The sequence below is a fragment of the Trichosurus vulpecula genome, chromosome 6 (assembly GCF_011100635.1).
Source record: "Trichosurus vulpecula isolate mTriVul1 chromosome 6, mTriVul1.pri, whole genome shotgun sequence".
NCBI classification, from domain to species: domain Eukaryota; kingdom Metazoa; phylum Chordata; class Mammalia; order Diprotodontia; family Phalangeridae; genus Trichosurus; species Trichosurus vulpecula.
The window spans coordinates 167,006,380-167,032,710 of NC_050578.1; the positions used below are offsets into that span (position 1 = coordinate 167,006,380).

Below are 26,331 nucleotides of genomic sequence, written 5' to 3' on the forward strand. Positions count from 1 at the left end.
TATTATTCAATGTTGTAGCTATAGTGATAAGAGAAGAAAAAGAAGTTGAAGAAATTAGGCAATGAGGAAACAAAACTATCACTCTTTGCAAATGATATGATGATATATGTAGAGAATCCAATAAAAAGTAGTTGAAATAATAAACAACTTTAGCAAAATTGCAGGATATAAAATAAGCCCAAATAAATCATCAGCATTCCTATATATTACCAACAAAGTCCAGCAGCAAGAAATAGAGAAATTCCATTGAAAATAATGGTAGACAACATAAAATTCTTGAGAGTCTACCTGCCAAGACAAATCCAGGAACAATTTTAATTCAGTCACAAAAGGCTTTTCACACAAATAAAATCAGATCTAAACAATTGGAAAAATATCAATTGCTCATGGGTAGGCTAACCCAATACAATAAAAATGACAATTTTGCCAGTGACATACCAAACTACCAAAAAATTATTTTATAGAGCTAGAAAAAATAATAACAAAATTCATCTGAAAGAATGAAAAGTCAAAGATTAATGAAAAAAATATGAAGGTGATCCAGCTGTACCAGATCTAAAACTGTATTATAAAGCAGTAGTCATCAAAACAGTCTGGTACTGGCTAAGAAATAGAGTGGTAGGTCAGTGGAATAGATTAGGTACACAATACATAGTAGTAAATGACCATAATAATCTAGTGTTTGAAAAACTCAAAGACCCAAGCTTTAGGGATAAGAACTCACTATCTGACAAAAACTGCTGGGATAATTGAAGAACAGTATGGCAGAAACTAGGTATTGACCAACACCTTATACCATATACTAAGATAAGTTCAAAATGGCTCCATGATTTAGACATAGAGGATGATACCATAAGCTAATGAGCAGAGCAAGGAAGAGTGTACCTGTCAGATCTATGGAGAAGGGGAAAATTTGGCCAAATAAGAGAAAGCATTATGAGATGGAAAATGGATAATTTTGATTATATTGAATTTAAAAGGTTTTGCACAAACAAAACCAATACAGCTGAGATTAAAAGAAAACTAGAAAGCTGGGGAAAACATTTACAGCAAGTATCTCCGATAAAAGCTTCATTTCTCAAATCTATAGAGAATTGTGTCAAATTTATAAGGATATAAGGCATTTCCCAATTGATAAATGGTCAAAAGATAAGAACAGGTAGTTTTCAGATAAAGAAATCAAATCTATCTATAGACATGAAAAAAATGTTCTAAATCACTATTGATTAGAGAAATGCAAATAAAAATTATTTTGAGGTACCATCCCACATCTACCAGATTGGCTTATATGACAGAAAACGAACATGATAAATGCTAGAGGGAATGTGGGGAAATTGGGACACTAATGCACTGTTGGTAGAGTTGTGAATTGACCCAACCATCATGTAGAACAATTTGGAACTATACCCAAAGAGTGATGAAAACTGTGCTTACCCTTTGATCCAGCAATACCACTACTAGGTCTGTATCCCAAAGAGATTTTTAAAAAGGTAAAAAATATCTCATCAATTGAGAAATGGCTGAACAAGTTGTAGTATATAATTAAAATGTAATATTATTGTGTTATGAAAAATAATGAGGAGGATAATTTCATAAAAACCTGAAAAGGCTTATATGAATTGATGCAAAGTGAAGGGAGCAGAAACAAGAAAATCTCATTGTATACAGTAACAGTAATATTGTACAATGATCACCTGTGAATGATTTAGCTAATCTCAGCAATACAATGATCCAAGACAATTCCAAATTCCATGATGAAAATCTTATCCACATCCGGAAGAAACACAATCGTAAAAAGTCTGAGTGCAGATTGAAGAATACTATTTTTAACTTTATTTTTTCTTGTTTTTTTTTCTTTTGATCTGTCTTCTTTTACAACATGACTAATATGGAAATATGTTTTACATGACTGCATGTGTATAATCTATATCAAATTGCTTACTGTATTCGGGAGGGGTTAGGAAAGGGAGAGAATTTGGAACTCAAAATTTTTAAAAATGAATGTTAGAATTGTTTTTACATGTAATTGGAAAAAATAAAATATTATTCAAAGCAAAATAAAAACATTGCTAAAGAATAATAATGGCATTCAATTGTGACAATTTAACTGCTAGTTTTTGTACTCCACCCACCAAATCTTTATTTGACATTGTTAAATAAATTAAAATTAGTTTTATTTCATCATTATCAACACATATATATATATATGTGTGTGTGTGTGTGTGTTTGTATGTATATATACACAGATAGATAGATAGATAGATAGATAGATAGATAGATACATGTAGATCTGTGTATGCGTGTGTGTGTGTGTGTGTGTGTTTTGGACATCTACCATTGTGGTGGGTATAGGAATACAAAGAGAACTTTATCTTGCACACTAGCTGGGAAGAAAAGATACATGTGTAAAAAGATACCAGAATACACTATGCTAAATGAGAGGTATTAGACAAAGGGTGGAAAACCTGTGGTCTCGAGATCACATGTGGCCCTCTAAGTCCTCAAGTGCAGCCCTTCAACTGAATCCAAATTTTACAGAACAAATCCTTTAAACCTGGACTTAATCAAAGGGCCACACTTGAAGGCCTAGAGGACCACATGTGACCTCGAGGCCACAGGTTCCCCACCCCTATACTAGACAATACAGGAATTCAAAGGAAGAGATCACAGTGAATTGGAACAGTTGATGAAGAATCCATAAAGATAAGACCTAACTTGAATATTGAAGGAAAAATAGGACTTAAGTTCAAATCAATTCTACATTTTTTAAGCCTAACATATGAAAAGCATAGAAATAGGAGTGAAAAAAATATATATAGCAAACAGAAGTGTGATATGAATTGACATGAAAACACATGTAGAAGATGGTGGAGTGAAGGCAGGGACTTGTGTTAGCTTTCCCCCAAACCCCTCCAAATACCTGTAAAAAATGACTCTGAAACAAATTCTAGAGCAGCAGAATCCACAAAAAGACAGTGAAACAAGTTTCCAGCCCAAGACAACCTGGAAGGTCGACAGGAAAAGTCTGTTGCATCAGGCTGAGAGAGGAGCACAGACCCAGCCCCAGCAAGTCAGAAGCTGGCCTTGGGAGAGACTGAATCAGCAGTGGTGGCGGGTGGCAGCAGTTGCAGCTGCTTCCAGAGCTCTCAGCCCACAAATGGCAAGGGGATTGAACAACTGGTCAGAAGGAGATTACAGGGGTCTGTTTGCCAGCACTGAGGCAGCACTCTGTTACTTTGCTCTTACTTGGATCTGGGTTGCATTCCTTGGTGGCAGTCCTGGGATGAGGAGGATCACTGGCATATCAGAGCTTGTGGCAATGGTAGAGAGGGGACCCTCCTCACAGTTCCAGTGCAGAAAAGAGTGCTTGTGGTCACTCACAGACCAGAGCATAGGCCAAGAGAGGAGTAAACACGTCTCCTTAGATCATACCACCTTGGAAGAATTGAAAGCTTACAGGTCCCTAGAAGTATCTCTGCAAACAGCTGCACAAAATCCCTGAGGCTTGGGACAGTGCACCCTCCACACTGGAAGCAGAGCCTACCTTAACAAAGAGTTAAAAAGTCAAGTAATAGGCTGAGAAAATGAGCAAATAATGGGAAAGAAACTCAGAGTATAGAATCTTACTTTGGTGATGAGGAAGATCAAAACATACACTAAGAAGAAGACAACAAAGTCAAAGCTCCTACATCCAAAGCCTCCAACAAAAATATGAATTGGTCTCAGGCCATGGAAGATCTCAAAAAGGATTTTGAAAATCAAGTAAACAGAGGAAAAATTGGGAAGAGAAATGAGAGTGATGTAAGAAAATCATGAAAAATGAGACAACAGCTTGCTAAAGGAGACACCCAAAAATATTGAAGAAAATAACACCTCAAAAATAGACTAGATCAAATGGCAAAAGAGGTCCAAAAAGCCAATGAGGAGAAGAATGCCTTAAAAAGCAGAATTAACCAAATGGAAAAGGAGGTTCAAAAACTCACTGAAGAAAATAATTCCTTAAAAATTAGAATGGAGCAAAAGGAAGCTAATGATTCTATGAGAAATCAAGTAATTATAAAACAAAACCAAAAGAATAAAAAAATAGAAGACATTGTGAAATATCTCATTGGAAAAACAACTGACCTGGAAAATAGATCCAGGAGAGATAATTTTAAAAGTATTGGACTACCTGACAGCCATGACCAAAAAAAGAGCCTAGAAGTCATCTTTCAAGAAATTATCAAGGAAAACTGACATGATATTCTAGAACCAGAGGGTAAAACAGAAATTGAAAGAATCTACCTATCACCTCCTGAAAGAGATCCCAAAAGGAAAACTCCCAGGAATATTATAGCCAAATCCCAGAGTTCCCAGGTCAAGGAGAAAATACCGCAAGCAGTCAGAAAGAAACAATTCAAGTACTGTAAAACTACAGTCAAGATAACACAAGATTCAGTAGCTTCTACATTAAGGAGTCAGAGGGCTTGGAATATGATATTCTGGAGGGCAAAGGAACTAGGATTACAACCAAGAATCACCTACCCAGCAAAACTGAGTGTAATCCAGGAGGAGAAAAACTTGACATTCAATGACATAGAGGAATTTAATACATTCTTTAGAAAAGACCAGGGCTAAATAGAAAATATGACTTTCAAATACAAGACTAAAGAGAGGCATGAACAGGTAAACAGCAAAGAGAAATCATAAGGGACTTGTTAAAGTTGAACTGTTTACATTTCTACATGGGAAGATAATATTTGTAACTCATGAGACCTTTCTCATCATTAGGTAGTTGGAAGGAATATATATATATATATAGGCAGAGGGCACAAGGTGAGTTGAATATGAAAGGATGATACCTAAAAAATAAAATTAAGAGGTGAGAGAGGAATTATATTACATTAAAGAGGCAAGAAAAAAGCTTTTACAGTGGAGGGAATGAGGGGGGAGGTGAAAGTGAATGAGTGAACCTTACTTTCATCAGATTTGGCTTAAGGAGGGAATAACATACACATTTAATTGAGTACAGAAATCTAATCTATCTCACCCTACAGGAGAGTAGGGGGAAGTGGATGGGGGGGGCAGTGATAGAAGGAAGGGCAGATTAGGGGAGGGGGTAATCAGAAGCAAACACTTTTGAGGAGGGATAGGGTAAAAGGAGAGAACAGAATAAACAGGGGGCAGGATAGGATGGAGGGAAAAATAGTTAGTCTTTCACAACAGGACTATTATGGAAGAGATTGGCACAACTACAATGACGGTGGATGGGGAGAGAGGAAGGGGGAGAATTTGGAATTCAAAGTATTAAAAACAAATGTTTAAAATTGTTTTTACATGTAACTGGGAAATAAGATACACAAGCAATGTGGTATAGAAATCTATCTTACCCTACAGGAAAATAGAAGGGGAAAGGGATAAGAGAAGCTGGGGGTGGTGATAGAAGGGAGGGCAGATTGGGGGAAGGGATAATCAGAAGCAAAACACTTTTGAGGAGGGGCAGGGTGAAAGGAGAGAGAACAGAATAAACAGGGGTATGGGGAATGAGATAGAGGGAATACAGTTAGCAATAGTAACTGTGAAAAAAAATTTTGAAGCAAGTTTCTCCAATATAGGTCTCATTTCTCTAACATATAGAGAATTGTGTCAAATTTATAAAAATAAGAGCCATTCCCCTATTGATAAATGATCAAAAAATATAATCAGTTTTCAGATGAAGTAATTAAAGCTATCTATAGCCATAAGAAAAAATATTCTAACTCACTAGTGAATGGAGAAATGCAAGTTAAAATAATTCTGAGGTACTACCTCATAACTATTAGATTAGATAATAGGACAGAAAAGGTAAATGACAAATGTTGGAGGGGATGTGGGAAAAATGAGAGATTAATGTACTGGTGTTGAAACTGTGAATGGATTAAACAATTCTATAGAGCAATTTTGGAAATAATGTCTACTATAAAACCATGCATACCCTTTGACATAATAATACTATTACTAGGTCTGTATCCCAAAAGAGACTAAAAAAAAACAAAAAGGAAAAGGACCTATATGTACAAAAATATTTACAGCAGCTCTTTTTCTGGGGGTAAAGAATTGGATATTGAGGGGATGCACATCAACTGGGGAATGGCTGAATAAGTTGTGGTATGTAATTGTGATGAAATACTTCTGTAATAGAAGAAATAATGAGCAGGATGCTCTCAGAAAAACCTAGAAAGACTTATATGAGTTGATGCAAAGTGAAATGTAGTGGGTACAAAATAACAGCAATATTGTAGGATAATCAGCTGTGAATGATTTAGCTATTCTCAGCAATACAACGATCCACGACAACTGAAGAATTTAGAATGTAAAATGCTATCCATCTCCAGAGAAAGAACTGATGGTGTCTGAATATAGATTGAAGCAACTTTTTTTCACTTTATTTTTTCTTGAGTTTTTTTTGTCTATGTTTTCTTTCACAACATAACTATTACAGATGTTTTGCATAACTACATACATATAACCTATAGAACATATAGGTTATATATAGTCTTCTCAAGTAGGGGGGATGGGGTGGGAGGGAGAGAATTTGGAACTCAAAAGTTTTAAAAACAAATATTAAAAATTATTTTTACATGTAATAGGAAAAATTAAATACTAAATAAATTATTTTTTAAAAAGTGAAAAAACGTATGTAGTAGGCCATTAATAGATATTTGTTGAATGAATGAAAGTTATATACAGGAGATGAATAGATGTGTTTAGCTATAGTTTCAAGTAGAGGAGAGAAAATTAGAGCTAGGTCAGGGATGGGTAATTTGGACTTATCCTTTTAAGAGAACATTGGAAGGGGATATATGATAGCAGTCTTCAAGTATGTGAAGGGTTGTCATGTGGAAAAGTTATTAGATTTGTTCTGTTTAACACCAGATAGCAAAAGTAGGGGCAATATGTGGATTTTTTCAGAAGTGCAAATTTGAAGTAATATATGCAAAAACTTCTTAATAATTACAGTAATATGAAAGTACAATGGGTTTTAGGAGATAGTGGGCCAAGCAAAGTCTGAATGACCCAGTATCAGCTATATTGTAAAACGGATTTTTGGAGGGATTGAAATGGACTAGATGGCTACTGAATCCCTTCCAACTGTGAAATTCTTTTTTTTAATATTGTTTTATTTTTCCCAACTACATGTAAAAACAATTAACATTCTTTTCTGAAATGTTGAGTTCCAAATTCTCTTCCTCTCTCCCTCCCCAGCCCCTTCCTGAGACAGTAAGCAATTTGATATGTCATATATATGCAATCATGTGAAACATATTTCAGTATTAGTCATGTTGTGAAAGAAAATACAGATTAAAAAACACATGAGAAAATAAAGGAAGACAAAAATATTTCAATCTGCATTCAGCCTCCAACAGTTCTTTCTCTACAGGTGGATAGCATTTTTCATCATGAGTCCTTTGGAACTGTCTTATCAGATCATTGTATTGTTGAGAATAGCCAAGTCATTCACAGTTGATCACCATACAATATTGCTGCTACTGTGTACAATGTTCTCTTGTTTCTGTTCCCTTCACTTTGCATCAGTTCATGCAAGTCTTCCCAGGTTTTTTTAAAAATCTGCCTGCTTATCGTTTCTTATAGCACAAGAGTATTTCATTATAATCACATAACACAACTTGTTTAGCCATTCCCTAATTGATAGCCTTCCCATCAATTTCCATTTCTTGGCCAACACGAAAAGAGCTGCTATAAATATTTTTGTACAAATAGGTACTTCTCCTGCCCCACCCTTTTTAACCTCTTTGGGCTACAGACATCATAGTGGTATTGCTGGATCAAAGGGTATGATTGCCCTTTTGGCATAGTTCCAAATTGCTCTACAGAATGGTTGGATCAATTCAAAATTCCACCAACAATGCATTAGTGTCCCAATTTTCCCACGCTCCCTCCAACATTTATCATTTTCCTTTTCTGTCATATTAACCATTCTAATAGGTGTGAGGTAGTACACCCCAGAATAACTCTGAAATTCTTTGAGTCTATGACTTCATTTTATAGGCAATGGCTAAGTTATTCAAAGTTTTTTGAACATGGAGTGATATTTGAAAAGGAGTGTTTTAAGTAGATTAAGCCTAAGAATTCATCTCATACAACATACACCCATATACCCACAAATTTGAAAGGTATATAATCTGCTTCTCTAATTTCTTATGCTATGGTCTTTAATATTCAGGTGATGTATCCATTTTTAATTTGTGGTGTATTGTGTAAGATGCTAGTATAAACCTAATTTTTGTCAAACTGTTTTCCAGCCTTCCCAGTACTAATCATCATAAAAAGTCCTTCTAACAATAATTGGTGATCTTGGATTTATCGCACATTGGGCCTCTCTTTTTTCATTGTTTCTGGTTCTTGTTTATCTAATCTCTTCCATCAATCTACTTTCCTGCTTTTTAATAAGTACTAAATTGTTTTGATGATTATTGGCTCCACAATATAAAGTCTCAAAAGGTTATTTCTTCCTTCTCCTTTGCTTTTTTTCGCATTGTTTTCTTTGAGTTAGTTTCTAGACCTTTTGTTCCTTTCCAAATGCATTCTGCTTTTTTTTTTAAAAAAAAATCTAGCTCTAGTAAGTATCCTTTTGGTAACTTGATTGGCTTAGTAATAAATCTGTTAATTAACAGAGGTAGTATCATCATTGTAACTAGCACAGACCAACCATCTAGTCCAATTATTTGTTTTCTTTATATTGTAGCTGTATTTATATAATTATTGCATGTGTCTTGGTAGACTCGCTCACAAATATTTTATACATTTTTAGTTATTTTGAATGGAATTTGAATGGAATAGCATTTCTTCTTGGTTTTCATTAGTACTATACAGAAATGCCAAATCTTTTGTGGATCTATTTTGTATCCTGCTACCTTGCTGAACCTGTCATCTTGATAAGCTTCTTCTAATTATACCATCGTACCATATACCACTGGTGAATAGAGGTAATTTTGTCTCTTTGGTGGTGTTTATACCTTTAATTTTATTCTTTTGTTTTATTGTGATAGCTAGTATTTCTAGAATTAAATCAAGTGATACTGATATTTTCATTTGTTTTGGAAAAGCTTTTACCGTTTCTCTTTTTCAAATAAAGTCATTACTTGGTTTTAGATGTATGTCTTTGAACATATTAAGGAAAGGGTTCTTACATGCCTAATATTTTTAGGGTTTTTAACATAAAGTTAAAAACATAACATAAAGTTTTCTCTGCATATGTCTAAATAATCAAGTGGTTTTACTATTTTGTCATTTAGATGATTAATTATACTACTTATTTTCCTAATGCTGAACTATCCCTGCATTGTAGCTATTAATCCATTTTAGTTTGTAGCAAAATATTTCTAGATACATTGCTATAAGTCCCCTAATAAATTTATTTTAAAATTTTGCATCAATATTAAGGACTATACTCAGGGATGTGCTGGAAGCAATATGAAGCAGCTTCTAAGAGCCAATGGTTAAATTCCTAGTGTAAGCATTTACATCTTAGAAATTAGCAAATGCTACAAATCAGGGCTTGATTTATTGTTTTGTTGATTATCAAAACAGGGGTTGGCAAACTCCAGCCCAGAGGCCAAATTCAACCATTCTGCCTATTTTTGTATGCTTTTGAGCTAAGAATGGTTTTTACCTTTTAATTAAAACTATAAAAAAATTCCTAGCTCATGGGCCATACAAAATAGGCAGGGGGGCTGGATCTGGCCTATGGGCCAGAGTTTGCCAATCCTGGTCTAGACTAAGAAAGTGAGGGAGAAAATGTTAATAAAGCATATTAAATTTAAAAGTGTGTTCTGTGTACATTTTTTTTGGAGAGCTAGTTGTTAAACATTTACCACACCCCTGACTATACTCTTCTTTTGCCTTCTCTATGAAAGAAAATTCCTTTCTGATGAATTCAGGGTAATGTGGAGAAATTTATATGAATTGATTCATAAAGAAATAAAAAACAAAAATAATATAATCAATAAATAGTTAATACCCAATAGGTAAATAATAAAATAAGAATATGTATAGAGTATAAGAAAGAATCACTAAAAGGAAACCAAATTCTGAATAAGTAAAAAAGCCAATGATGGTTCTGGAGATTGCATCTTCCTCCTCACAGGAAAGGCAAGGGAGTAACTAGAGCAGGTTGTTGCATACATTGAACAAATGTGGTCATCATGCCTAATATTTTTCTTTAATTGTTTTCCATGCTAGAAAGAAAGGTTTGATCTGAACAGAGGAAAGGGGAGTATTTCTAGTCAAAATGACTTTGATGTAAAATCAAAAAGCATCAGTAAAACATATTTTTAAATCCTCTAACTGTTAATATAAAGGAAGGCATATGAAAGAAGAGTGATGTATGTTTAATGTATATACCAATGTTATAAAAGGAGGATCCAGCAGGGAATCCCAGTTGAGAATGGATTCTCTATGGATACTGAGATCCTCCAGATGCTGTTCCTCAGATCCTTCAGAGATGACATACTGATTGGATAAAGTTTCAGAGGCCTGTAAGGCTCCTACAAAGATCCATAATTACCAAAAAGAATTTGGCATAACTACTACCCATAAAGAAAAAATCAAGTAGATGAAAAATGCTACATGTTATAAACAAGGAATTATAGACTTGTCTCAAGATGGCTGAGTGAAGAGAAGGAAAACCTAACTCTCTCACAACTACTCCAGCAAAGATGAAAAAAGTATACCAGACCCAGAAATCCAGGGAAAAACTAGAGTAAGTAGATTTCCAACCCACGTCCACACAAAGAGACAGTCAGAAGCCTACAGACATTCGGGAAAGAGTCCAGTCAGAAAAGCCTGGCCCATGACTTCAGATCACAGAAGCTTCCCAGCTTAAAGACCAGAGGAAAGCTTGGAACCTATAGAAGTGTGTGTGGATATTGGAGCCCAAACCAGCAGATAGCCAAAGACTCCTGAATTCACAGCTGACCCTGAACCAGTGTTCAGGAGCCTGCAGATCTAAGATCAGGAGAGTATCAACCAGGGTGCACCTGTGAACAAACCTCATTGATACATCAGGCTGGCACTAGAAATACTCCTGAGGTCCTTGAAGAACACAGTATACAGATCAGAAGCAAAGAAGGCTATACCATTCCTTCCAGAAGTGTATAGGGCCTGAAACCAACACAAAGTCCTAACATGGGAAGTAAAGTTGGAAAAACGAGTAAACAAAAGAGAACAACAATAAAGAAATATTATGGAGCATGAAATACCCAAGACACAAACCTAGAAAAAGCAAACTAACTCCACATTATCCACAAGCAAAGATTCAAAGAAAATCACAGATTTGCCACAAGCTGGAATTCATAAAAGTTATATTATAAATGAAATGAGAACTCTAAAGGAAGACTGGGAAAGAAAATGAGAGTTCTAGAGCAAAGAATAAGAAAAGTAAATAATTTAATACAGGTAGTTCAAAATGTTACTCAAGTAATATATTTATTAAACTGTGTATATCCTTTAACCCAGTGATACCACTGCTAGACTGGTGACTTTGCACAACCTTGTCTCACTTATATCTAATTCACTTGCAAGTCATGACATCTCTTTCCTGATGTCATGGCCCTCTTTGAGAATGAAGAACAAACAACAACTCATGGGTAATGGCAGCTGCCCCACTAGGGACGCAACTGTCCAGTTCCAGTTGAGCCACACAGCTCCTTCCTTCCTTCCATCTTTCTTTCCTTCCTTCTTCTCCTTCTTCTTTTTCTTCCTCTCCCTCTTTCCTTCCCCTCCTTCTGTTCACATAGGGAATCATACCCTTACCTGCAAGTGCTCTGCCCAAAGGAATATAAATTTTGATCACTGAAAGATATCTTGGGGTTTACAGGCTAAATTTCTTTTTTATGGACCATGCTTGTAACCCAAATCACTGTGGTTCTCATTGACTGGCCAACAATGGGCCCCAGCCCAAGCCCCAGTTGGTCAATTTGAATTCTGATGGCTCAGAGTGAGTGAAAATAGCAACTGCTTCTGTTTTGGCTAGAAATCCTAAGGGTCTTCACCTCCCAGATCGATTTTTTTAACTAGGTACCTAGTCTTAATCACTGAATGGGCATTGCCTCAGACAAACTGAGATCTGAGAAAGACCTTAGCTTAAAAAAGGCCTCCCCCTGTATCTGGGGCCATCTCCAGTCATCCTGATCTATATATTGCCACTGCACCTAGATGGCTCTAAAGGAGAGTGAGGCTGGTGACTTTGCACAGCTCTGCCTCACTTAAATCCAATTTACTTGAAAGTTATGACATCTCCTTCCTAATGTCATGGTCCTCTTCAAGAATGAAGGACAAACAACAACAATCACTACTAGGCATGTACCCCAAAAAGATCAAAGAAAGAGGAAAAGGATCCATATATACAAAATCTTCGTAGTACTTTTTTGTAGTAACAAAAAATTGGAAACTAATGGGGTACCCACCTGTTGAGGGAACGGCTAAACAAATATAGTGGCATATGAATGTAATGGAATATTATTATTCCATAAGAAATGATGAATGGACAATTTTCAGAGGAAACTAGGAAGATCTCTATGAACTAATACTGAGTGAAGAGAGTAGAACTAGGAGAAAAACATATACAATGACAATAATATTATGAAGAAAACAAGTTTGAAAGACTAGAAACTATAGTCATGGAGCCATGATAAAAGATGAAGTACTCAACCCACCTGTGTGGTGATAGACTTAAAATGCAGGGGGAGATGTACATTTTTGGACACAGTCAATAAATGAATTTGTATTGTGTGACTATGCATGTTTGTTATGAAGGTTTTCTTTTTAATTGGCTAGGGAGAAGTGGGAGAGAAAGAAAAAAATGTTTATTAACTGGAAAAATAAATAGAAAAAAATTGGCAGGAATGGCTAGGAGGGAAAATAAATGCTTGTTAATAGAAAACAAAATAAAACAAAAGTTCAAAAAAAATCAAGTAACAGACACCATGAAAATTAGATTGAACCAGAAAGAAACCAATGACTTCATGAAAAAACAAGAAACACTAGAATAGAATTGAGACTGAAAAAAAAAGTATAAAATGTAAGGTAATTTCTAGAAAAAAATAATTGACCTAGAAAATATGTCAAGGAGAAATAATTAAAGAATCACTGGATTACCTGAAAACTTTGACAATAGAAAGCCTAAATACCATGTTTCAAAAAATGATTAATGAAAACTGCCCAGCCCTCTTAGAACCCATTCAATATTCAGTGAGCCAAGTGAAAATAGAAAGAATGCTCCAGTTTCTTCCTGAAACAACAAAAGGAAACCTCCTAAGAACATCATCAAAATCTAGAACTTCCACATCAAAGAAAAACATAAGCAGTCAGAAAACAAAAAAGTCAAGTACTAAGAAGCCACAATCAAGATCACACAAAACCTTACAGCTATCACTGTAGAAGAAAGGAGTTTTGAATATGTTATTCTAGAAGTCAAGAAAATGTTTACAACCAAGAAAAACGTACCCAGCAAAACTAAGTATAATCTTACAGGGGAAAAAATGGAAGTCTAATGAAATATAGAACTTCCAAACATTCCTGATAAAAAGACCAGACCTGAGTACTTATTCTGAAAAGCAAACACAAGAGTCAAGAAAATCAAAGGTAAATACATTTGAGCAAATGGAAGGCTCTATATAATAATTACATGTCTATATTCGAATAAAGAGAGAAGAAACAAGTATATCTTCATAAGACACATCAATAAGACAGAGGGTGTGGGTGTAGTTTTGATGATCATAAGAGAAAAAAGGAAGAAAAAAAGGATATACCAAGGAAGAAAGGGAGAATATAAAAATAAACGGCCCTTTTACTGACATGGTAAATATTAGCTGCCTAAAACTAAGAGCCAGCATTATACGTAACGGAGATTAACTAAAAGCCCGTCCAATAAAATCAGAGGTAGAGCAAGAACCTCCATGATCACTCCTCTTATTTGACACAATGCATACTAGGAATGACAGACATAGCAATTAGGTGACCTCTTCCCTAGATACTTTTTCCTCCCGTGGCTTCTACAACACTGTACATTCCTACTATCTGTCTAAATGTTTTTTCCTCTTATTTGCTAGGTCATAATCTTCCTTCCTAAGAGTTCGTTCCCCTTAAGCTCTGTCCTAAATCTTCTTTCTTAATATTTCTTTCCCTGTATGTAAGAAAGCTATTATAATAAGCTGGTAGAGAAGTGATTTGAGTGTCCTCAAATAGGAATGATGGCCATGGGAGTACAGGGGAGAAAGATGTAAGAGATGTATTGTAGAAGTAAAATCAACATAACTTAGCAACTGATTGGATACGGACGGTAAAGGAGACTAGGAAGATGATGATGTCCTGAACAGAAATAGAAAAGGCTTTCTTATTTGTCTCTCTGCCTGTAGTTACTACCCTGTCTAATCCATCTGCTATATATGCCATGTTAATCTTCTTAAAACAAAGGTCAAGTCTCTCTCAAACTGGTTTCAACTTACCCTTTCAGTTTCATTTTATATTCATATAATGTAGGTTCTAGCCAAAGTGGATTGTTAGCTATTCCCCAAATTCTATAGCCTATATTCTATCTCTGTGTATTCCCATATAATCTAGACATAAAGGGTGATACTATAAGTATATTAGGGGAGAATGGAAAAATTTATCTCTCAAATCTATGCATAAGGAAAGAGTTTATGATCAGTGATACAAAGGATCACAAGAAATGTAATGGAAAATTTTGATTCCATAAAAAGGTTTTGTACAAACAAAATCAGTGCAGCCAAAACTAGAAGGAAAGCAAGCTGGTAAAAAACAAAAATTTTTTTACAATAAGTTTCTCTGATAAAGGCCTCATTTTTCCAAATACATAGGGAAATGAGCCAAATGTATAAAAAAAATAATAAGAGATTTCTCCAATTGACAAATGGTCAAAATATATAAAAAGGCAGTTTTCAGAAGAAAAAAAATCAAAGCTATTATACCCATAAGGAAAAAAATGCTCTAAATCACCATTGATTAGAGAAATGCATATCAAATCAACTTTAAGGTACCACTTCACACCTCTCACGTGGCTAACATGATAGAAAAGGAAAATGACAAATACTGGAGGGGATATGGAAAAATAAGTACACTAATGCACTGTTGGTAGAATTATAAATTGGTCCAACTATTCTAAACAACAATTTGAAACTATGACCAAAGGACTATAAACCTTTGACTTAGCAATATCAGTAATAGGTCTGATTCCCAAAGAGATAAAAGAAAAAGGAAAAGGATCTATACACACAGAAATATTTGTAGCAGCTCTTTCTATGATGTCAAAGAAATGGAAACTGAGGGGATGTCCATCAATTGGGGAATGGCTTAACAAGTTGTCATATATGATTGTGATGGAATATTATTGTTATATAAGAAATTATGAGGGGGAGGTTTCAGAAAAACCTAGGAAGACATATGAATTGCTACAAAGTAAAATGAGCAGCAATATTTCAATACTACAAGCAGCAGTAGCAACAATATTGTAACAATTAACTGTGAAAAACTTAGGAACTTTGATCAATATAATGATCCAAGACAATTTCAAAGGACTTGTGAGAGAAAATGTTATCTACCTCCGGAGAGAGAACTGACTACAAATTGAAGCATAATTTTTTTTCCACTTTATTTTTCTTGATTTTTTTGAGCAACACGGGTATTATGGAAATATTTTTTTGCATGACTTCACACATATAATTGATATCATACTGCTTTTCTTCTCTACGGGTGAGGAACTGCAAAGAGGGAAAGAATTTGGAACTCAATTTTTTTCAATTAATGTTAATAATTTAGGAGAAAAAGAAAAATAGAATGGACCAAATACAAGTTAATGACTCCACGATATAAGAAGACTTTAAAACAAAGTCAAAAGACTGAAGGAAAAAAAGATGTGTAAGATATCTCATTTTTTTCTAAACTAAACTGAAAAACTGAAAAACATAAGACTCATTGGACTACCTGAAAGCCATTACCAATAAAAAAAAGTTTAGACATCATATTTTGAGAAATCATAAAAGAAAACTTCCCAAATCTCTTAAAACCAGAGGGCAAAGTAGAAATAGAAACAATCTCCTGATTATCTCCTGTAAGAAACCCCAAAATAAAAACACCCAGGAACATAATAGGCAAGATTCCAATCTTCAAAGTCAAAGAAAAATACTGCAAACAGCCAGATAGAAAGAATTAGGTACAAAAGAGCCACAAGAAGAATCAGACAGGGTTTAGGTGGCTACCTCTACAATAAGTCAATCAATAAACATTTATTAAGTATCTACTTTGTGCCAGGCACTGTGCTAAGCACAGGGGATACAAATACAAAAATGAAGACAAACAACAGACAAAAGGAAGCTGAAAATTGGGGGAAGGGGAAAGAAAAGGTACCTAGCTTAAGAGCATTATGGAGAAGTTCAAAGGAGTAAAGTCAGGTGAGAAATGAAGAGAAGGCTGGTCCGGGTACCCTCCTTACAGGAAGGTTCAAGGAAGAGCTCTCCATTCTACTTTCCAATCAGATGGGCCCCAGGGACAGAGTGGACTGATGAATTGTGAGAACCAGGGGTGATGTGATCTTGCAGGATAAAGAGGTTCCTTGGGGCATGATGAAGAAGCCCAGTGAAAACAGGTAGGAAGTGAAAAAAAGGCTGGCCTGGGTACCCTCCTTACACGGAGGTTCTGGGAGGAGCAAAGAGCTTGAAATACAACATTCCAGCAGGCAAAAGACAAAGACTTGCAACTGAGAATAATTTACTCAGAATAACCTTACAGGGGCAAATATGGAAATGAAATAGAAGACTTCCAAGCAATCCTAATGAAAAGACCAAGGCCGAATAGAAATTCTGAAACTGAAACAAAGAAAGCAAGAGTAAGAAGAACATATACATGTGTGTCATGACCAAGGGTCATAGAAAGAATCTGAGAGGACAGAGGGGCTGGGAGAAATTTTTAATTTTTTAATGATCTTTAAAAAAAGTACCAAGAGGGGGAAAGGGATAGATGGTAGGGGAAGGGAAAGGAAAATAAGACTCTACAAACAAGGTGGAGAGTTGGGAGAAGTCTGAAACACAAACCTCATTTTTGTCTGAACTGGTCAAAGGTGGGAATTCACACACACAGAGTTGGGTAAAGAAATACACTTTATTCAACAAGGAAACATGAGGGAAAGGGGAGAAGGGGGAATAAGAGGAAGTATAGGCTAAGGGAGAGAATCATTCTAAGCAAAACAAACTAACTATTAAAGATAGATGGGCGAAGAAAAAAGAAAGAAAAATTTAAAAGCTGTCATTGGGCTCTGGTCAAGGAAAAGAAGAGAAAAGCAGGGGAGCAAGAGATCATATCACACTTAAGAGTAATAGTGCTCTGGGGCATTTACCAGTAATAGAGCACCGGCCCTGGAGTCAGGAGGACCTCAGTTCAAATCTGACCTCAGACACTTGACACTTACTAGCTGTGTGACCTTGGGCAAGTCACTTAACCCCAATTCCCCTGCCTTCCCCCCTCCAAAAAAAATAGTGCTCAGCATACTTCTCTCACACCATGCTCTTTTTTATGTAGAGGGGGCAAGCAAATGATCAACACAATGACCAACTATGATTCCAGAGAGCTCATGATGAAATATGCTATCTACCTTCATATAGAAAGTCAATGGACAGAGGGGCTGAGCCAAGATGGCGGCTAGAAATCAGAGACTTGCGTGAGCTCCCCCCCAGGTCCCTCAAAAAACCTATAAAAATGGCTCTGAACAAATTCTAGAGCTGCAGAACCCACGAAATAGCAGAGGGAAGCAGGGCTCCAGCCCAGGACAGCCTGGATAGTCGCTGGGTGAGGTCTATCCCACGGAGCTGGGAGTGGATGGGAGCAGAGCCCAGCATGACCCACACCCGGACCAACCAGACTAGCAGCTGGGTGGAACAGGCTGTAGTTCCCTGAATCAGTGAGCTGTGGCCTCTCAACCCACAAATGCCAAAGACAACAGAGAAGGTTAGTGGGAAAACCTGCTGGGACAGAGTGAAAGGAGTTCACAGTTTGGCCACCACCCTGGGGGCAGCGGAGGTGGTACAGCTCTGAGGACAAAACTACAGCTGCATTTGCTTCCAGCCCCAGGCCCACCTGGTGGGAGGAATTAAGTGGTGGATCAGAGCAGGAGTGCGGAGCCTGCTTAAGATCTGAGTCCCAGTCCGGGTTGGCGGTTCTTGGGGGAGCAGGAGCGCTGGTGTGGCAGAGCTTGCTGTGTAGAAATAGCTCTGAAAACAACAGTGCAGCCCCTCAAGCTTGGGACAAAGTACTTTCTACTCTACAAGAAGTCATACCCCAAAGAAAAACTCAAGGGTCAATTAGTTGGCTGGGAACATGGCCAGGCAGTGAAAATGGACTCAGATTCAGACTCAGACTTTGGATTCTTTCTTTGGTGACAAAGAAGACCAAAACATACAGAGAGAAGAAGTCAACAAAGTCAAAGAGCCTATATCAAACGCCTCCAAGAAAAACATGAACTGGTCTCAGGCCATGGAAGAGCTCAAAAAGGATTTGAAAAAGCAAGTTGGAGAAGTAGAGGAAAAATTGGGACAAGAAATGAGAATGATGTGAGAAAACCATGAAAAACAAGTTAATGACTTGCTAAAGGAGACCCAAAAAATACTGAAGAAAATAGCACCTTAAAGAATAGACTAACTCAAATGGCAAAAGAGCTCCAAAAAGCCAATGAGGAGAAGAATGCCTTGAAAGGCAGAATTAGCCAAATGGAAAAGGAGGTCCAAAAGACCACTGAAAAAAATACTACCTTAAAAATTAGATTGGAGCAAGTGGAAGCTAGTGACTTTGTGAGAAATCAAGATACTATAAAACAGAACCAAAGGAATGAAAATATGGAAGACGATGTGAAATATCTCATTGGAAAAACCACTGACATGGAGAATAGATCCAGGAGAGATCATTTAAAAATTATTGGACTACCTGAAAGCCATGATCAAAAAGAGAACCTAGATATCATCTTTCAAGAAATTATCAAGGAGACCTGCCCTGATATTCTAGAGGCACAGGGCAAAATAGAAATTGAAAAAACCCACAGATTGCCGCCTCAAATAGATCCCAAAAAGAAAACTCCTAGGAATATTGTGGCCAAATTCCAGAGCTCCCAGGTCAAGGAGAAAATCCTGCAAGCAGTCAGAAAGAAACAATTTTAATATTGTGAAAACACAATCAGAATAACACAAGATCTAGCAGCTTCTACATTAAGGGATCCAAGGGCTTGGAATATGATATTCCAGAGGTCAATGGAGCTAGGATTAAAACCAAGAATCACCTACCCAGCAAAACTGAGTATCATGCTTCAAGGCAAAATATGGACTTTCAATAAAAGAGGATCTTCAAGCTTTCTCAGTGAAAAGACCAGGGCTGAATGGAAAATTTGACTTTCAAACACAAGAATCAAGAGAAGCATGAAAAGGTAAACAAGAGAGAGAAATCATAAGGGACTTACTGAAGTTGAACTGTTCTGCTTACATTCCTACATGGAAAGATAATGTACGTAATTCATGAGACCTCAGTATTAAGGTAGCTGAAGGGAATATAGGGAATTTATAAATATATATGTGTGTATATATATATATGTATATACATACATATACATATATGTATATGTATGTATATACATAGACAGAGGCCACAGGGTGAGTTGAATATGAAGGGATGATATCTAAAAAAAATTAAATTAAATTAAGGGATGAGAGAGAAATATATTGAGAGGGAGAAAGGGAGAGATAGAATGGGGTGAATTATCTCACATAAAAGTGGCAAGAAAAAGCAGTTCTGTTGGGAGGGAAGAGTGGGCAGGTAAGGGGGAATGAGTGAATCTTGCTGCTATCAGATTTGACCTGAGGAGGGAATAACATACACACTCAATTGGGTATCTTACCCCACAGGAAAGAAGGAGGAAGGAAATAAAAAAGGGGGGACGATAGAAGGGAGGGGAGATAGGGGGAGGAGGTAATCAAAAGCAAACACTTTTGAAAAGGGACAGGGTCAAGGGAGAAAATTGGATAAAGGGGGATAGGATAGGAAGGAGCAAAATATACTTTTTCTTTCACAACATAAGTATTGTGGAAGGGTTTTGCATAATGATACACATGTGGCCTATTTTGAATTGCTTGCCTCCTAAGGGAGGGTGGGTGGGGAGGGAAGAGGGGAGAGAATTTAGAACTCAGTTTTAAAAGCAGATGTTCAAAAAAAAGTTTTTGCATGCAATTAGGAAATAAGATATACAGGCAATGGGGCATAAAATTCTATCTTGCTCTACAAGAAAGTAAGGGAAAAGAGGATGGGAGAAGTGGGGTGACAGAAGGGAGGGTTGACTGGAGAACGGGGCAATCAGAATATATGCCATCTTGGAGTGGGGGGGAGGGTAGAAATGGGGAGAAAATTTGTAATTCAAACTCTTGTGAAAATCAATGCTGAAAACTAAAAATATTAAATAAATAAATAAATGATGATTTGGAAAAAAAAAAAAAGAAAGTTGATGGACAAAGGGTAAAAACTTAGTCATATATTTTTTGGACATGACCAACATGGGAATTTATTTTGTTTTACCATGCATATTTGTTAAAGGACTTGCTTTTACTTCTTTTTCAAATGGGAAGGGAGAATTTTGGTCAACTGAAAAAATAAACATCTTTTTTCCTCTTTTAGATAAGGTATAGGTTGAATATAACTAAGATTAAAAGGGAAACAGTTAACTAAAAAAAGTCTTTCAGTAAGTTTCTCTGATGAAGGTCTTATTTCCAAGATATAAAGAACTAATTCAAATGTGTAAGAATAAGAGCCATTTAACCAATTGGTAAATGGGTCAAAGGATATGAAGAGGCAGTTTTCAGAGGAAGAAATCCAAGCTATCGGTAGCCATGTAAAAAAATGCTCCAAATCACTAATAATTAGAGAAATGAAAATTAAAATAATTCTGAAGTTCCACCTTACACCCATTAGATTGGCACCCTTGACTAATAAAGGGAAATGACACATATTTGGTGGTTATTAATTTTTGTTAAATTTTCTAACCTCAATTTATAGATGAACAATCAGGCACAGAAACATGAAGTGACTTGTCTTAAGTCACACAAGTAGTAAATAACCAGGGATTTGAACCTAGGCCCTCTGAATCTAAATCCAATGTTCCATTTTAATATGCTACTTTATATTTGAATCTCCAAAGTCTGCTCCAGCTCTCAAATTCTATGATTCATTGAAGTTTTAATTATTATTTTTGTACTTAGGGAAAGCTAAAGATTATTTTAATCACAAGAGATCTGTTAACTAAGTTATTCCCACAGAGATAAAGGAGAGAAGGGAAAAACAAGATACTTTTGAATGTGGGGATTAAGTAAGGATTTTTAGAGAGTTAACTTTTTACAGATATATAAAGATATCAGATTTATTTCTTTAAAAAAAAAAGCAGAAATCTAGCAGTGATTCATTTCTCACAGAACCTCTGTATTGAAAGGGGTATAATAGGTCATTTAGTCCAATCTGTTTCTGTGCAGGAATCACCAACCTAATACAAGTTGCCCAAAGAGTAAACAGCTTTCACTTGAAGACTTCTAGACCCCTAGAGTGTATACTCATTACATCCTGAAGCTATTCATTCTACCTGTCAATAGCTCTGATTGTTAGGAAGTTTTCCTTTGCATCAAAAAAAGCTGCCTCTTTTCAACTTCTCCTGGTTCCTGTTCCTCCTGCTTCTGCCCACTTGGATCAAATAGAAAGAGTCCTATAATCCTTCTTCCAACTGATAGCCCTTCAAATATTTGAAAACAGCTGTCATGTCCTCCTGAAATTTTCTCTCCTACAGGATAAATACTCCCAGTTCTTTGAACTGATTTGCAATAGTCTCTGCAATTACCTGGTTGCCCTGTTCTGCACCTGTGCCAGCTTGTCAATGTCTTTCCCAAAATGTAATTCCTAGAAGTACAGGAACATCACCTGCCTTTTTCTGAAAACTACCCCTCTTTCAAAGCAGTGTACAATTGGATTAGCTTTAGTATATTTACAATCTGAAGGCTTTGGTTCTAATGCTGATTGTGTAACATGTAACCCAATTATTTAATCTCATTTTTTTCTGTTTCCTCATTCATTAAATAGTGATAATACCAACCCAACGCTTGTGGTGAGAATCAAATTAGATTAACAGGTACGTATTTCTAAAATTTTTTTTAATATTACATAAATGTAAGGTATTTATTCATGCTGCTACTTATATAGAGCATTAAAATTCTAATCCGCAACTCAACCAATATCAACAAAATTCTACTACAAGAACTACCTTCTATACCAATATACAGACATTGAGAAAGATTATCTTAAAAGCATTTCATAAAGAAAAACAAAATTAAAAAACATTAAAATAAATTTTCATCACTTCTAAAACATAAGAGGATGCTAAACTCCAAAGAGAAATTAACATATGACACATACTTTTACATCCCATATTTGTAAAAAGATTCTGCAGTTCAGATTCCTTAGCTTGTGATTTTACTCCACATACATATATTTTTGAGGTACTCTGATTTGTCAGTGTTGACATATGAGCAACAGTGTACCAGGAACCCATGTTAACCAGTAAGATGTCATCATCCATATTTAGCAAGGTCTTTACAGAATGTACAGCAAGACTTCGAGATTTATCCTACATGGGAAAGAATAGTGTTATTAGAAATAACAAAAGATAAGATTCAGATAATTTACTTTATTTGTTCTATATTAATGGAAACATTCTTAACTTTTTTAAGTATCTTAACTTTTATTTAACCAAAAGAGTCTGAAATTTATTTGATAACTTAACCTGAAATAGGTATATTGTGTTTTGTCTTTCACATAGCAAAATAAGACAAAAGAGGCAGCACCTGACTTAATATGTTATGAAAACGCCCATTTGTTGCCATAACCACAGGAATTGCCCAGTCACAGGAGCCCATTGTCAACCTCTATTGTTATCTTTGCTGCCATAGCTCAGCAATGTTCAAGGTTCAAGGAACACAGAGTAAGGGATTTGGGGCTCAGAAATTAAGGGTCCTAGAGATGCTATTACTGTAGTTCAGCTACAGTTATAAGGCTAATAAATAGCCTTTTGCTTGCTATTCTGAGAATTTAACAAGTGGCTAGCACAGTGCCTGGCACACACTAGATGCTTAATAAATATTTGATTAACTGATTATCCATCATTTATAACGTTAGTTCTACAGGAAAAATATATTCTAAGTTTCAAAATACTGACTTACAAATTAATTTTTGGAACACAAACCATTTGTAACTTGGGGTTTCCTTTGGCTATAATAAAGGGATAGGGATACACTCTGGACCTGTAATTTCATTATCATAAGCAATTCCAAGGTGAAGAAAGCAATGCAGGTCAGCATCTTCCCTGCACCTTATAGTCTCAGAGAGTAGCCTAGAGAGCTAAGAGGTTAAATTACTTTCCCAGGCCCCAAAGCTTTGTGTTAAGAGAGCTCGAACCCAGGTCTTCTTGGCTCCAAGGCCAGCTTTCTAGCTAGTCTGCCATGTTGCCCTATTGCCCTATTTAATTCCTACTTAATCTTTCAATAATGAAATATTAATCCAAATGTTAAAGTTGAGAAAAATTTTTAGAGCTTTGTTTACTACAGAATTCAGTTCTTAGTTAAATCATAAATGGCATTTAAGCTTCAATGCCTTTCTGAGAAAGCTATGATCTTGGATATTCAAAGATCACCTAGTAAAGATTTCTCAAGGTAAACTTCTTAACCCAGGTGAGATTAACCCATTCCCAGATGCCAACAGCACAAGAATAAGTTGTGGGGGTAAGGAAAGAGAAGTCATTTCTATGCAGTTTGAAAAGGGATTAAGGTTTGATAAATTTTGGGGGTGCAGAGTTAAATTATATTGAAGTTGAAATAAAAGAAAGCTGTAAATCCTCCTGATGATCCATGAAGAAGCAAGAACAGAAAGTCCACATTCCACATTTATTATTTTTATGAGATGTGATGTTGAGGCTTACAAACCCTTGAAGAGGTTGTCTGAGGAAAAAGAATTAGGATTACTCATTTTTTTCCAGTAAGGAGAACCTTTAAAAGCAAATGTTAGCTCACCTGAAACAAAAGTTTATAGTCTGTGCAAAGCTCTATATTAAGAAGTTCACTTTTAAGATGAGATGGGAAAATTAAGACATCACTGCAATGTTGGTCCATACAAAAAGATTTACACTCAAAGTCCAATGCAGATTTGACTTTGGTGTATCCTTCTTTCTTCAAATCATCGCAAACAACTTCAGGGCTGTAGGTACAATAGTCAGTTATTTACTTTTACCATAATTACAATATAGGAGATTAAATATAAATTTAACACACTGTTGTTCTATTAACATGAAAAGTAGTCTATATCACCCAAGAAAACTAATCTGGATAATGTAAAGATTATTCTTATAGGTATCTAATGCAACTTTGCAAGGTTAGTCTGTAGAAGCATACTTTAGGGTATAAAAGGACCCAAATAATTTTCTTTTTAAATTTTGAATCAAGATCTCAAATTAAACCAGGAATCAAGATTTAAAATATAAATTAAGAATTATATTTATTTTTATACAAATATTCTTCTTCAGTAAAAAATGATCTCAAATTTATACTTAATTCACTTTTAAAATTTTATCATGAGGAAAGTAGATGGGTATGGAGACTGACTAGACCTTTGATTTCACTGGTATGGGCAACTCCCTGATGGGGAAACATCCCCTACCAACACAGGTTGACATTTTCTCTGAAACTTAATCTTATGTAGTTGCCTAAAGAAAGAAGAGGAAAGCATATATTTGAAATCTTACCTGATTTTGCAAGTATTTACCCAAGCATAAAGTGGCAAAGTAGAAGCTCTTTGTTCCTGTTTTCTAACAGTTTCTGGTAGAATGTGGTAAATTGAAAGAGCATCATGTTTAATTCGACATCTTGCCAGTGCTGCAGCCAATTTTGTTTTAAAACTAAAAATATAAAAACCACTTTTTTACTAAAAAGTGCACTTAAGATACAGGGCTATCAATATCCCACTAGAAATGTTAACAAATTCCACTCCAAATTTTAGTAAATTCCCCTTCAATCCCACTTCATGTTTTAAAATAAATTTAATAAAATTTGCCAAATTTTGAAATGGATATCTAGTAATCCTACTTACTTTCCTGTTCTCCCCTCTTATATCTATCTCTTTGTCATATGCCTTTCTGCATCTCCCTAGGTCTTTATTTCAGTGACTTCAACATTATAGTCTTAAGGCTCAATAACTTTCATGAACCTGATTCTGGCCCTCCCCTCTCCTAAATATCCCATATCTAACAATGCCTGTAGACAAAGAAACAAAAAAAAATTTAAACAGTATCCTGAAAACTCCATGATTTTTATTGATATCTCAAACTCCCCCAAAGTAAAAGCCCAAATTGTCATGAACAAGCTAGGCTATTTATTCCTAAAGTAATGGAAGATTGTCCAGGGCAAAATATACAGTATACAGTATATATTACAAAGCACTCCTGTGACATTTTTATATAGTTGAAACCTAGTTTAGAAGAATAACAAAGACAGCCCTGAAGGCGGGGGAAAAAGTCACAAAACAAAGGAGCAACAAGCTACCTCAGTGTGCTCAACAGAGAGGGGATGGGGTGGGGAGAACTCCTGCCAGACTAGTCCCAGGACCAACCAAATTTCTTCAAGGGTGGAGAGTAAGTGGTAAGAAGGTCGATAGGAGGTTTTAAATTAATACTGAAGGTATTCATTTTTTATCAACTGTCTCAATTCCTTTTTCTCCCGCCAAATGCCTCCCTAAATTACTACTTAGTTCAATATACCACTAAAGACACCCAATTCTCAACCCTGATGCATAAATTCCCCCCAAAAATATGAGCTCTTAGGCTGCCATCCCTGAAAAAGGCTCTGACCACCACAAAATTAGATTGTTTTAGTTCCTATGTCTAAGAGTTATATAACACTACAGCAATGGATGCTAGATATGTGTAGATTAAATTGTCATAATTCAAAGAATCAAGATTTTTGGCCAGTATTCCTAGTTCATAAAGGTGTGAACTACAGCTACGTATTTTATATCGAAAGAGCTCCTCCTGCTGGGCAGATACCATATTTAATTTTTACTGTTTCCAAGGATCTTGTTAGCATGGAACCGCTAAGTGTTTAGCAAGTATTACTAGTCAAGTGACTTGAAGTGTTAAGTCCTGAGGAAAAACAACCATTACGAGCCCAAGGAAATTAAAGCGAAAAGACTACAAACACATTTTCCAGGTTTTTGTTTAGGTAA

At 35.8% G+C, this 26,331-nt stretch overlaps 1 protein-coding gene across 1 annotated transcript in view; it reads right to left on the reverse strand.

The window, feature by feature from the left end:
• Nucleotides 1–26,331, reverse strand: part of NSUN7 (NOP2/Sun RNA methyltransferase family member 7) — an 87,319-nt gene that overhangs the window by 28,443 nt on the left and 32,545 nt on the right. The window contains exons 4-6 of the mRNA XM_036762578.1: nt 24,857–25,009; nt 24,129–24,312; nt 22,480–22,690 (exon numbers count right to left, since the gene is read on the reverse strand). Coding sequence (XP_036618473.1) covers nt 22,480–22,690; nt 24,129–24,312; nt 24,857–25,009 — 548 coding nt within the window. The remainder of the gene's footprint in view (nt 1–22,479; nt 22,691–24,128; nt 24,313–24,856; nt 25,010–26,331) is intronic.